Source organism: Populus euphratica, unplaced genomic scaffold (genome assembly GCF_000495115.2).
Source record: "Populus euphratica unplaced genomic scaffold, PopEup_1.0 scaffold376.1, whole genome shotgun sequence".
NCBI lineage: Eukaryota > Viridiplantae > Streptophyta > Magnoliopsida > Malpighiales > Salicaceae > Populus > Populus euphratica.
Genome location: NW_011500267.1, coordinates 158,008 through 172,246, shown reverse-complemented (window position 1 = coordinate 172,246; position 14,239 = coordinate 158,008). Strand labels below are relative to the sequence as shown.

The 14,239-nt window shown below is 31.7% G+C and overlaps 1 protein-coding gene across 3 annotated transcripts; it reads right to left on the bottom strand.

Annotated features, from left to right (window-relative positions):
- Positions 1-952: 952 nt before the first annotated feature.
- LOC105112930 (ATP-dependent zinc metalloprotease FTSH 8, mitochondrial-like) lies at positions 953-8,636 on the bottom strand. 3 transcript variants are annotated; one of them, XR_839859.1, is made up of 9 exons: positions 8,419-8,636; positions 8,082-8,325; positions 7,910-7,981; positions 6,728-6,858; positions 5,264-5,734; positions 4,171-4,938; positions 3,306-3,533; positions 2,937-3,026; positions 1,583-1,666 (listed from the first exon to the last, which is right to left on the bottom strand). XR_839859.1 is itself a non-coding variant. In XM_011008848.1 (8 exons), exons 1-8 carry the CDS (start codon positions 8,476-8,478, stop codon positions 1,193-1,195), a joined length of 2,448 nt encoding a protein of 815 aa, XP_011007150.1. In that variant the 5' UTR covers positions 8,479-8,634; the 3' UTR covers positions 953-1,192. The 3 variants fall into 3 exon arrangements, 2 of the variants coding, with proteins under 2 accessions (XP_011007150.1, XP_011007151.1); XM_011008848.1 differs by lacking the exon at positions 2,937-3,026 and having other exon boundaries at positions 953-1,666; positions 8,419-8,634; XM_011008849.1 differs by lacking the exons at positions 2,937-3,026; positions 8,082-8,325; positions 8,419-8,636 and adding an exon at positions 7,103-7,222 and having other exon boundaries at positions 953-1,666; positions 7,910-7,970.
- Positions 8,637-14,239: the final 5,603 nt, after the last annotated feature.

Below are 14,239 nucleotides of genomic sequence, written 5' to 3'. Positions count from 1 at the left end.
AGCACATTGTTATGTTCTATTATAATCGACATCAATTATCTTTATAATTAATAAAAAAAACTTTTAAAAATTACTTAAATTATCATTACAGTTATAATTAACAAATAAAAATAATGTTAAAATATCACAGCAATTATTATTATAACACCAACTATCATGCTACACTTATTTGAGGTTTTAGTTTAGAGTTTAAGGGTTTGGATTTTCATGTTAGAATTTAAGATTTTAAAATTTAAAATTTAAGGTTAGGAATTATAGATTTAAAGCTTTGGATTTTAAAATTTTAGGTTCAAGGTTAGGGTTAGTGTGGTTAGAGATTAGAGGTTTGAAGATTAAGTTAAGGGTTTTATGAGGAGTTAATTTAGAGTTAAGATAGTTTAAGGATTTTGATTAAAGGTAATATGGGATTATGACACTTTAGGGTTTGATTTGGAGTTAGGGTAGTTTAGGATTTTAGTTAATAACAAAATCAACCTTTCTATTAGTGATTTAACCATTATTCTTATTAACGTTGTTTATTAAAATTGATAATCTAATTTGTAGTTATATAAAAATATAAAAATATATTATTTTTCAAATATTTTTATTTTTATCTATGTTATATCCTCTACTAAATTACGTTTTTTATTAAAAAAAAAAACCTGCATGTAATTCTTGATCTTTTGTAGAATATATCAGGCTTCATGATCACACAGGATATTTTCTTGGGAGACCACACAACCGCTTCAGATCTCTTTGAGAGGCACCAATTAGCGCATAAAGCAGAACTTCACGTTCGTGACAAGAGTGAAAAAAGAGCACGCGGCCACAGTCCATCCACTGCCCTTACGCTACTCATTAGATCCCAAAAATTTGAACTCAATCAGGGTTAGCAGGGGTCCTTTATTATACACACGATTTCCTGAAATAAATGAATTAATTATAATTTGATAAAAAAAGACAACTTCAAGAATGCTTCTGAGCTTCTACGCAAGAAAGTAGATTAAAACCTTCGCATCTATTAGATTTATATGCTGTGTCGAAGCTTTTCACATGTTTATCATGCTAGGAATTTAATGAAAACCCTCAACAAAGCATGAGCACATTTAGTGAATCTTACACCCTTTTTTTTTTTTTTTTTGGTTCCAGGTGTAGTGAGCACTAAAATTTGAAAAAATAAAATAAACCATTTACACTTGTCTTTTTGTAATCACTATGCAGGAACAACCTGCGGCTCCATCGGTGATGATCCATCATCATCGAAGGTCTCACCCTTTGCTGCTGCCTCCTTGTCATCTTGTTCAAATCCTTGCTTAAACCTATCATAATTTGTGGGCTCGCTAGTTTTAAATGGTCGTTCTCCCAGAACCCTAACCAAGTCGTCCTGATGTAGGACCTCCTTCTCAAGTAACAGCTCTGCTATCTGTGCCACTTGCTCTTTGTGCTCCTCTATCAACTTCACGGTAGAGTCATATGCCTTGCCCACCCACTCCCTTACTTCACTGTCTATAATTGCTCCCGTCTCACTGCTGTAGGGCTTGCTCATCTCAAACGCATCATCCCTCTGAGGGAAGGAAAGAAGTCCCACTTTATCACTAAAACCGTACACTGCCACCTGGGCATAGGTCATCTTAGTGACCTTCTCCAAGTCATTTTGGGCTCCAGTTGAGATCTTTCCCAGCAAAACCTGCCATAGGTAAATTACAGCACCATTTACATTATACAAAATCTTAAAGAGTGAAGTTCTTGCCCTTAAAAAACTATTCCATTAAATGGTGCAATAAGCACAGTTCCTATAGCTAAAATAAAAATACCCATGATGCGAGCAAATCAGATAAAAAGACTGATAGATGTAAAAAGAGGGGGAAAAGATTATATCAAATGCAACCGCAACCACGATTTGAAACAATGGCTACTAGAAACTACATGTTCTATTAAAACATGGTTCTCTTTAACAAAAAAAGCAAGGGACCAGATGTTGAAAACTGACCCTATAAAGTAAACTCAAGATCTATTAAGCCTTACACCTCATACATTTCACAAATGTTATGACAACATTAAGAATATGCATAGGCAAATCTTGTGAAGAGCTTCCTCATATAACTTCGACACAGTTTTTATGCATCACTCGTCAATGAGATGTCAAAAGAAAACAAAACTAAAAATAAACATCAGGAATAAAGAAAACATGTATAGCACAATACAGAATTGTTTTTAAATTTTAATGACTTTGAATAGCAGATATTTAATTAGTAATGAAAACCAACATTACGATTAAGAAAAGTATTGTGATTTTTTTCTAAAAAAAAAAAAAGTAGTCTCACAAATGATGTAGCAACTCCTTTATATGATAATACACAAGACTACTAGTTCATGGTGCAACTTGACAGCACAAAAGGCATCACGTTTTGAGGTCTTCGATTGGAGGCTCATTTTCTTTAATTCAAGAAGCTAAAAGCTTCAGCACACATCTAAATGAACACATTCAAGACTATAAAGTGCATGCATTTAAGAACTGATTGAGATTTTAAACTTATTTATGTACAAGTCCTGGGTCATACAATAAATTTAGATGGTCACAACGTTAAGGAATCTTCATTCAATACTTCAAACTAGCTAAATTGTATAAAGACCAGCTTAATTATAGACCATTTTGATTGTCACCAATTATATTTATTTTCTTTTGATTTTATTACAGGAACTATGATGTGTTTGGATTAGAACTTCTAACACCACTCACCATTGAAACTCCACCTTCACAACCACTAAATAAAATTAAAAAATCACTAAAATAATCCTTTCAAGCTCCCAAACAACATTTTGATATTAAAAACCATTTTTAAACTTGAAAAATTGAGTTTTTAGTTGATTGCTTTAAAATGTCCAAGTCTTAAAACAGTCAATCTCAGTAATGCTTGGATTTAAAATTGGTATGCAAGAATTAGCATCGATTGAACCTTTCATTTGGTGGTGGTATCATCACTAGTCCTGGTCATCGATTGAACCTTTCATTTGGTGGTGGCATCGCCACTAATCATGGTCAAAACCTAAAAGAGGGGGTCACAATCCAAACACCTCATAGTTTAGGTACTAAAATCAAAAGATAGAAAAAAATAAAAATAGGGGGTGTCAATCAAAGCAAACTATAGTTCAGGAGATCTTTAAGCATTTTAACCCTTAAAACTAAAGCAACATGCATTTTTATTAAATATATGTTAAAAGTTGTATTGATAGATCAAAAATCCAACTTATCAAGAAGTCCTGATTCACTAACATGAGATCATACTGTGGAGAACAAAAAGAGGATGAGAGGGATTGGTATATACCTGCTCAGCAGCTCTACCACCAAGTGTCATGCAAGTCATATCAAAAAGCTGCTCTTTGGTCATCAAAAGATTTTCATTGGGAACATACTGAGCAAAACCCAGTGCTGCAGTACCCCGTGGAACAATTGTTACCTTAAGCAAGGGTTCAGCATGTTCCAAAAACCAACCAGCAACAGCATGGCCAGATTCATGGTAAGCAACAGTCCGCCTTTCAAGCCTGCTTATAACCTAAGCAATGAAACATTAAAATAATTTAGCTCAACTTCTAACCAATGATGATAACAAAATGCATTTTCAGGGACCAGACAAAACAAACATCTCAGGTTCACCATATTGAATTTCAAACGATGTCGACAAGAGACATTAATTAACCATGGAGAGCAAGAGATTTCCCTTCAACATGTTTCAACTTATGGGTTCAAACATAAAACTAAGAAAGACTTGATAAACATAAATTCTGCAGTACAATTGACTTACCGCTCCATGTTTTAAGAAGAAATAATTCAGAATGATATACAACAGGAGAAAGCAGTGAGATTAAAAGGTTAAAATGGAAAAAATTATGTGTCATAAAGCATGGGAGGTTATGGGGGGGTGAGCACAAGATAGACATCTCAATGCAATACTTCATCAGATCAGTTAAAGTTCCCACACACTTGCATTTGGGAACAGCACAGGAGGAAGGGAAAAAAGGTCTATACAAGATGATCAGGATAAGTTTATTAAAGCAGTGCCATGTCTACCGACAGCATTAAGCCATGTCCTTGTACATACATATATGTCTGAGTGAAGTATGGAGAAAACACAATCAACATGTCATGAACTAGTGTAGAAAAAGAAAAAATGCAGCAAAGGGACAAGATACCTTATTCTTCTTTTCCAAACCACCAATTACCCTGTCTATGGCTGCCTCAAAATGATTCATTGTCACTTGTGCACTCTCATTCCTTGCAGCAATTAAAGCAGCCTCATTGCAAACATTTGCAATGTCTGCACCAGCAAATCCAGGAGTAAGAGCAGCAAGTCGCTGAGAGTAATGAGATGGCTCATTATCAAGTTTTAGCTTTTTTAAATAGATCAGGAAAATCTGGTTTCGGCCTTTGATGTCAGGCTTGTCAATGGTAATTTGACGATCAAACCGACCAGGTCTCAACAATGCTTTGTCTAAGATATCAGGTCTGTTTGTGCCAGCAAGCACAACTACACCGGAGGTGGTCCCAAATCCATCCATTTCCACAAGCAACTGGTTAAGAGTACTTTCGCGCTCATCATTGCCACCTGAAAAACCTCCACGGCCCCTTGCTCGACCAATTGCATCTACTTCATCAATGAATATAATGCTAGGTGCACATTGTCTTGCCTCCTGGAATAAGCTTCTAACTCTGGATGGCCCAACTCCAACAAACATTTCCATGAAATCAGACCCAGACATGGATAAGAAAGGCACACCAGATTCACCAGCAGTTGCCTTTGCAAGAAGCGTTTTCCCTGTGCCTGGTGGGCCTACAAGGAGGGCACCTTTTGGAATTTTAGCTCCCAACTCCTCATATTTCTTTGGATTCTTGAGGAAGTGTACAAACTCCATAATCTCTTGCTTTGCCTCATCACAGCCAGCTACATCTTTAAAGAATACCTAGATTGCCATATGAAACATGCCAGGATTACAAGGCTGAGCAATTTTTTATTTCATCATTTTAGAGAAAAGAGATACGATCGGAGAACTGTAACGATCCAAGCAACCAAAAGTGGGGAAGAACTCAGTTACAGTGACTATAGTGCATTGTGCACTGTGAATCCTGTTCCACAACAAAGAAGCATTATATGGACACATGGACAAAATATTGACAACATACAATATGTTTTCCAAACCAGACGGTGCTTAATCCTTGTGGAACAGGATGAAAAGAACCATAGCAGAACATATATAGCTTACTGCCCTAGATTATGAGTCACGATACCTTATCTTTGGCATTCTTATCCAGCTTTGTAATATGCGCTTTTCCCATGTTAAATATTCCACGGCTTCCTCGTCCACCAGGACCACCAACACCAAGGCCACTCTGCATTCTTCGCCCCATGAACCACAGGACTCCTAGAAGCATGGCCGTTGGAGCAAACCTCATCAACTCTTGAAACCAGTTCACTTCATTCACGTAAGTTACAGGGACAAAATCATGAGGATCAATCCCTAGAGCTTCCTGGGCTTCCTCCAGCTTCTCTTCAAAAGATTCAACACTGACAATGTTAAAATAGAATTTGTACTGGCCACCGTTCCTTCTGGAAGAAGTACCATTAACATTATCACCACTTTGATTTGCATTCTGCGGTGAGTTCCTCACATGCACTTTTGCAACTGATTTATTTGAAACAACTATGCGATCCACTAGACCAGGTTCCAGTAATTTATTCTTGAACTCTTGGAAACTAATCTGAAGAACATATCAAACAGCTTAAATGGTGAAGAAATGGTATGAAAATAGATATTTAGACGAAACAGAAAATGTGGCATCAGAATTTACTTGACAAGGACAGATATCCAGATAAAGAAACAAAATGCACAAAAGAAAAGGAGCAATTCAAATAAGTTCAAGGATCCAAATTTGGGTTCAGATAAATTAACATAAGGATTCATGGGATCCATAAGAAACAAGCAGCCAGTTATGCCCAATTTAAAAGATGGATAAACTCAGTCCTTTCATACAAGCGTATAAACTCTATTTCAAAGAGCCCCAGAATACCAATTGATAGAATATTTAATTAAAGAAATTGAAAGCCACCAATAATCGAGACGTGCACGGTCTATCTTGTCCATCTTCATCTGATTATAGTATCGCCAATACAATCCCATTCCCCAAAGGACATGACTGAAATAAAATAGCTAGGTTACCAAATTTTCTCAGCATAGAAACCCATTGTCAAAGAAATATGAAAGTTGAATTAATCAAAGTTCAGTTTTTCTAATTGGAAGGAGCTAGTTCGAACTTTTATGAGGATAAGCTTGATGATTTCAAGTGCTTTAAATATACTTCATCAATTAAAAAAAATATGAATGATTAAAGTATGATTAGTAATGCATGGAACTCTAAAGGTCAATAATTGCAAAACTCCAATTAGGATTTTCCAGTAAGCCAACAGTACAGAGAAGTTGCACTGTTTAAAAGCTGAAGTAACTAAACCTTCATATTCAGGTATTCACATCAGAAACATTCAACTACTGAGGTCTACGGCACTCTATGCTGCAATAATGACAGCTGCATTAGGAGGAATTACAGCCAAGAGAACTTGATGTGCACTGAATAATGCACATTTCTAGACTCACTAATTTCAAACACAGAATGTCTAGTGATTTTATTTCCTGTATTATATTATATTATTATTAGAAACGAGACACCAACTGCTCAGAGTAGTTTAGAAATTATAACCTGCTTTTGCTCCTGAGTATTGAAAAACATTGAAGAATACACGAAGGCAAGGAATAATAAAGGAGTGATAATATTTTGAAACTGCTTCAGAGTGTTCTGGGAATCTCCACCACCAGCACCACCAGAGTCCTCTGGAAAATCATAATAAAAAAATGGTAATCATAGAGCATGAAAATATACTATTGTGTGGGATTGCCAAATGTCAGAATATTTGAATAATATTAAACAATGCTGAAATTCTTACAGATTTAGAATCTCTTTTTTTTTCTAAATATAAGATTTAGATATAATCATGCATTTATCATGTGTTAGTAAGCTGAGTAAATATTTAAACTATCCACCCAATCACAACAATAGTTTAGAGGAGTGACCCGCCAATTGTCTTTCTTCTGCGCATCATATACAGAAATAATATTCCCAAATATATCATCATTCAGAAACACCTAAGCCCAGCAACATGTGTGTAGCATCCTCTCCTAGTGGTGTATGCTAGTGCTGTTATGCAGACACTCCCAAAGACGTTAACAGTTAAATATAAATATGTTCAGCTACAGGACCACAATGGAAACTAACATGAAACAAATCCCTGCCAAAACCCTTATCAAAAAGTAAACCATGTTAAAACTTCCTCAATGTCATGCGGTTATTTCATATAAAACAACATTCATTGTTCATGCACAGTAGAAATCCTGGCTTCATTAAAAGTCCCTGTCATCAGCACAAAGGACATGCAATTAGAGATGGATAAATATAAACTGAAACTCCCGGCCTCATGCAGAAATTGGTTCGGATAAACAAGATGATATCCATGTTAAAAGTTCCTGAAACAGAATTTAGGTAAGTAAAGAAATAAAGAGAAAATACAACATTTTGAGACTCATAAAATTGTTCCCCCCCCAACCCAAACCATACTGAAGAAAAAAACAATAAACAAAGACCCTAAATCACTTAGGGAGCAAAATTGCCTTGGCTACTATGCAATGTATCTCTTCCTAAAAAGAAAAAATAAACAATCCAACAAGCACTTAAAAATTGATTGTTTCAACATCATCAAACATACACATGATCCCACCTTGAATTAAATCCATATCCCATTAACAACCAAAACAAGCAATGAAAATAACAATATCAATAACAATAATAATAATAATAATAGGAGAGAAAAAGAAAACAAAAACAAACCTTTGGACTCCGATTTACTCTCATTTGCCTTGGGAATTTCCTTCTTATCCTTTGGGTAATAATTCTCATACTCTACAACAACCATCATCAAAAAAAAAAAAACATATCAGCACGCAATATCAAACCAACATTTCAAAAAAACAGGAGCGAGAATAAATTATGACTAACTTACTTCTCTTCTTGGGAGCTTCACTACAGAAAAAGCGTCTAACCCTAGGGTTCGCAAGAATAGAATTCAAATTCGACAACTGCGTGCTTGACACAATCTGTTTCCCAGCTCCAGAATACCATACATAACCTCTTACAATCCCTAATCCGCGCAAGCCATTACTCTCTAATGCCGCAAATCGCGAAGTTAGTTCGTCAACTAACACAGTTCTCGCATTAAGAAGATAATTACTTTTGGTAATTACGTTCTAAAGCGCACACAGAAAAAAAAATTAGAATACAAAAAAAAATAAGAACACAAAGTAAATAAAAGAATGGTGGTTTTATTTTTTGTCGTTTACTCTTTGTAATGTTGAACGAGCAGAGCGAGAGAGAGAGCGACCGATTCTTGACAGTATCATAGCGGCAATCGTAAAAACATCAATGAAAAAGACTTCTTGTTGAGAAGTGAAACCCTAGATTGATATTTGATAGAGTGTCCTCTGTTTGGATGATGAGAAAATGGCTTGATTTTTTATTTCTTATTGATATGGGCGTGGCGTACGAGAGAGAGATGAAGTGTCTGTTTACATAAATAGGATGGCTTGGTGACCCAATAAACACTTTTTATTCCCTAAAATTTATCTTTTAAGTTTTTTATCTGCTTTATTATATTATTCTATAATCTAAAATATTTGGTATTTTTACTTTGTGGAAAATTTTATTTTTTTATTTATTACTCAAACTTTATTTTTACATTATTAGATCCTATTTAAAGAGTAATTAATTTTAAATTCTTATTAAAAAATAGGATTGAAAGAGAGGGTAAAATAAAAAACACAGCAAATATGAGTGATATATTAGAAGTTTTGAAAAAATACTTTTTGGTCCTTCAACTCAACACTCACGCAAATTATATAATTTTAATTCTTTAAAATTATTTCAATTTAATTTTGATATAAAGATTTATTTTTGTTATTTTTTTATTTCTGATTGAGAGATAAGAGAAAAGGGTTACCAGATTCTAATGATAGAGAGAAAAACATGTCATTAACATCAATTTAGACCATCAAAATAAGTGATATTTGTGTCAAATTATTTCATTTGACACCGTATTCCATTTGAATAAGAAAGTTCATAATAAATGTTTTTGTATTTTAAAAATTCATGAAAAGACAGATCTGAGCTTGAATTGATTTTTGATTTCGGGTCGAGTTCGATTTTTGGGGTGATTTTTTAAAGCCATAAATAGATTTTTCATTATTTTTAAAGTGTTTTGGTGAAAAACTAGTTGAAAACAGGTTTTTAGATCAAAAAAACATAGACCATGATTTTTCAGCTACCACAATAATTAGAAGTTGGGCAAAACAAGTGATGCATCGTTTGTTTCAGCAGGCGACACATTGTTTATTTTTTTAAATAAAAGCCTGGCATAAATTAAGAGAAAAAAAAGGTTCAGTCGCACGGGCCTATCCTAATGAAATGGGCTAGGCGAGCTAGCCTAACTTGCAAAGCCATTTTTTCCCCTAATTTTTTATTTCAATTAATGCTTTAAAAAAAAACTTAATTATATTTACATTAATACATCTTTTCTCTTTTATTTTATTTAGAAAACCTCTTTTAAATAATGGTGACTTTTTGGTTATGCGTTTAATTTTTGGATAGGTTTTTCATATTCATCTATGGTTTTGATTTTATTTTTTGTATAGATAAACTATATTTTTAAAAATAACAAATATTTATTTTAGATGATATTTCCAATATGTATAGCCTAACATGTTATTTATTTTTTTCTTTTATTTTATTCAATCAATTTAATATGTTTATCTATTTCTATTATCGTTTGATTAATTAGCAAACATGATCAAGTCCTATCTTTCGAGATTAAATATCTTAATCTATATTTGTCTCTTAGTTTTTGAAGTTTTGTTTTTATGTGTCATTAATGATTTTTTATTTTTTTATTAGCACATATAATTCTCAATTTATTTAATTATATGTGTATATAAACTTTTTGATTTGTTAAATTTTTTGAACTACAAAAATATGTTAAAAAACCTGTATATAAATGAATACGACAATAAATGAATTGGAAAAAAAAACTATAAAGTTCATCGAAAACAAATTAAATAATAACATGTAGTTCAAATATCAAACAACTTAATATTAAAAGGTAAAACTGAGAAAAAAATAATTAAAAAACTCAATGGAAAAAAATACTCAAGTCAACTCAAGTTAACCCACTAACCCTGCAACCTTGGGTACAAGATTAGGATAACTGCATATAAAGGAAAGTGAGTGAGAGAGAAAAAAACATGAAAACCAATTCCAATAAATCAAATTTTGAGGGAATAAATTAAAAAAACAATAATTTAAGAATGATCTAAAAAACTAAAGTTAACTTGTACTAACTTTCAAAACTCATGACCTTTGTTATGAGCCCTAAAAAAACCAAAATCAACTCATGCTAATTTTCAAAACTTGTGACTTTGATCATAAGTTCGGAACTAATTATATACAAGGCAAACTCTAAAAAATAACATAGCAAAATTCTAAATTAGAAAAATATTAGTGGATGAAATTAAAAAGAAAATACAATAAAATAAGATCCAAAACAAAAGAAATAGTAATAAAAAAATGTTGATTAAATTTGATATAAAAAAATTGAAATCAAATGTTAAGAGATGAAATTGAAAAAAAAACAATTAGAAAAGGTTAAAAAAATAAATAGCAATAAAGAGAATGACGAAAAAATACAAATGAAATGACACATCTATATTTTTTGCAAAGAGAAGAGAGAGAAAAGAGAGAGAAGAAAAAAAAAGTTCATCAGAGCTCAACCACCACTCCTTCATATACACAAGTGGCACCAACAGAAAAAAGGTTGTGAGTTGCTTCAAACGTTACCCTGAAATGCAATATTTGATGGTTGGGAGGCGCTACATATGACATCTATTTATTAGCGAGTTTTTAAAAAAATATATAAAAGAATGTTAAAAGATTAAATAGCCCTCCAAAGCCAAACTTGTTATCCACTACAAAAACAATTTGAAATTATGATAAAGCCTCAAGATGTAAGGTTGACAAGTTTTGTTTGGGGTAATTTAGTTTTTATATTATACTTAAAAAATATTTAAAAAATGAATATCCAATAAAGAGAATGACAAAAAAATATTATAATGACTAATAAATACTATAAAAAATGACCAAACTATATCTAACACTAACCTTATTGGTTTTTTTGTTGGAAAGGCAAGATAGTAGTTACAATATTCTTGTTCATAGTACAATGTGTCTAGGTGCACAGTGAATTTACTACCTTAACCAAATTTTTTTTATTTGACATTCTTTGATCTAATTTTTTACTTTGACTAAATATTTGTGAAATCTACATCAATTTGATTTAGAGGTAGCAGGTGTTTATCACAGTTCAAATCTAAAGAAAATTTAATTAATAATCTATTGATTAGTGGTCTATGTAGGTTATAGTGATGTTAAGATAAGAAATTCTTTTGGATTTATAGACTTTTTTTTATGAATCTCTACCCATCTCGACCTTTTGTTTACTCTCATTTATGGATTTCTTCTCATATAGATCATCCTTGGTTGCATCTTCATATCCTTTTAAATCCTTGGAGCAAGTTAATTATTTTATTAAGATTGTGATTAACTACATGGCAAAGTAATTTTTTTCCTATTACAAAAATATTGGATAAGATAAGATCTTTTTATTTCACATACTTAATCATAAGCAATTATTTAACAATCTCTAACCAATCACCAATACTTTCAATATGAAATTTATTGGATTTAGATAAGGAGATATTTAAATTACTAAAGGAGAATAACACAACTATTTCTTTAAAGATTAGAGCTAGTTCCAACTAGCTCATTTAGTTCTTACAAGAGGACACCACTAATCTTCAAGCTCCAAGTAGGAAGATCATTGCATATATCTTTATCTAGTTGTTGTATAATCAAATTGTTCATCTTAAAGACAAGTTCAATTTATCTATCGACCAAATATTTAATGAACAAGTTCCAATTGTTCCAAGTTTTTACACTCTTTTAGGAGTAAATATTCAAAGAGAAAAATTGATTGTCTAAGAATAACTTGATCGCAGTTGAAAAATCAACCATGTCTAAGACTAGTGTTTAGTGCTTAAAAGTGTATTTTTATCAAAGTTTTATATCATCATTTTATACTTATAGTATCAATAACTCCTTAACTAGAGCGTGTTTTATAATATCATATCTAATACTATAAAATACATTTAATTTATGGTAAATGCTCATCTTAAATCCAAGCCTATCACATAAATAAAAAAAATTGATTGATGAGTTTAACTTTTGTAATTTAGAAGACAAGGAGAGGATTAAACATAGAAAAAAATGTCGATTCGGTCTAAACTAGAATACTATTCGGTCATTGGATAATAACTGGAGATGTAGAACTTGTATTGAGGTCTGCTCCATATGGATGGAAACCTAAGATATGGGCCTCAAACTTTCATGAGAAGTCCAAGATTTAAAAAATCAGTTTTCAAGTTCAAGTTTGAATCTATTATACAACCTAGACACTGTTTAGTATTCATTCTATATCTTAAATTCTAGAAATTCAAATGACTTTTTTTTTTTCCTATATCTTAAATTCTAGAAATTCAAATGACCTTTTTTTTTTCTTTTTGAAAAGTTGAGACAATTTTCTAGAACTTTCATGAGGATAGTCTATTCAAACTCTGATATTAGTGATGATGTTTTGATCAGACAAAAAAATAAGGATATTATCATCAAGTCAAAATGTGGTAACCCACTTAATAATTAGTCAACAAATCAATAGTTCTAAATTTTGACCTATAAAAGGAGATGTTTGCCATGCATTTAGGCATCTTGGTTTTTAGATCAAGATCGTATTCTTGCTCTTTTTCTTTATATTTTTGTAATGCTTAAGTTTTGCTTTCATTAATCTCCTGTTTATGTCTTTCATTTCCTTTCCTTTACTTAGTTAACTTATATCTTATTTATGTTCTTATCTTGTTTATTTGTGTTTCTCTCTTTCATTATGTTTAGTTAAGTTCATTATGTCAAGGTGAAAAAGTTACACTAATGTTATAAGAATAATTATAGTATAAAATCTATATGAACTTTAATGTTTGATACTAACATGTTTTGTATCTGTTATCTTGTTCACTTTTAATACTTTGCTTGTTAAATAATTAATCTAGATTTATGTAATATAACACTTGGTACAACAAATACTTGACACTTTCAAAGCTCAATCGTATGATATAACATATACCAGTGCTATGAAAGGAATTTGATTTCTTATTAGCATAAGTCACAATCATGAATCCCTAACAATATTTACAAGTATTAACATAATTCGAATAAGATAATTAATGTAATCATGTTAACAATTTATAATTCGATTGTAACCTCCTTTGTGAGTAGTTTTCAATTAAGTAATAAAAAGAGTTTATACTATACTTGTTTGAAATACCATTTTTTGCTACCTAATTTTTTACCCATATTTTTTATAGATTTTTTTAAAAAACCAAAAATAACATAAAAATAATGAAATAAAAAAACCCCCCCCCCCCAAATGTATTTTTGATATATTTGTATCGTTTTTAGCATTTTCAACATCATCTCAAAAGAATTTAAATTTTTAAAAGTATTTTAAACGCGTTCAACTTTTAACACGTTAATTTTATAATCACTAATTTTCCTTGTTAAATCGATGTTGATATTGCTCACTTTCAAAAATATAAAAAAAAATCAAAATTGTCAAAAATAAAGAAGTTGAGAGACCAATGTGTTTTAGGAACCAAGCCACTTTGTCTATAAATAGAGGTCGCAACACACACAAATAGGGGCGAGAAAATGAACAGTGAGTGACACGACCAAAAGATTGATGTCTTCTCCCAAGTGCAGGAGTGTCAAAGTAATAAATAACCCGGCAAAACCGGGGTCGAACCATAGGGAGGTTAATTATGTACAATATAGATAACAATAATACTATAACAACAATAATAACAATAATAATAATAACAGTAATAATAATATTAATATTAATAGTAATAGTAATAGAAAGATTAACGTAAGGATTAAACAATGATAACTACAAATGTCAAGGTTAGAGGATCCACTAATGGTATGCCAAATAAGTATAGTATAAACTCT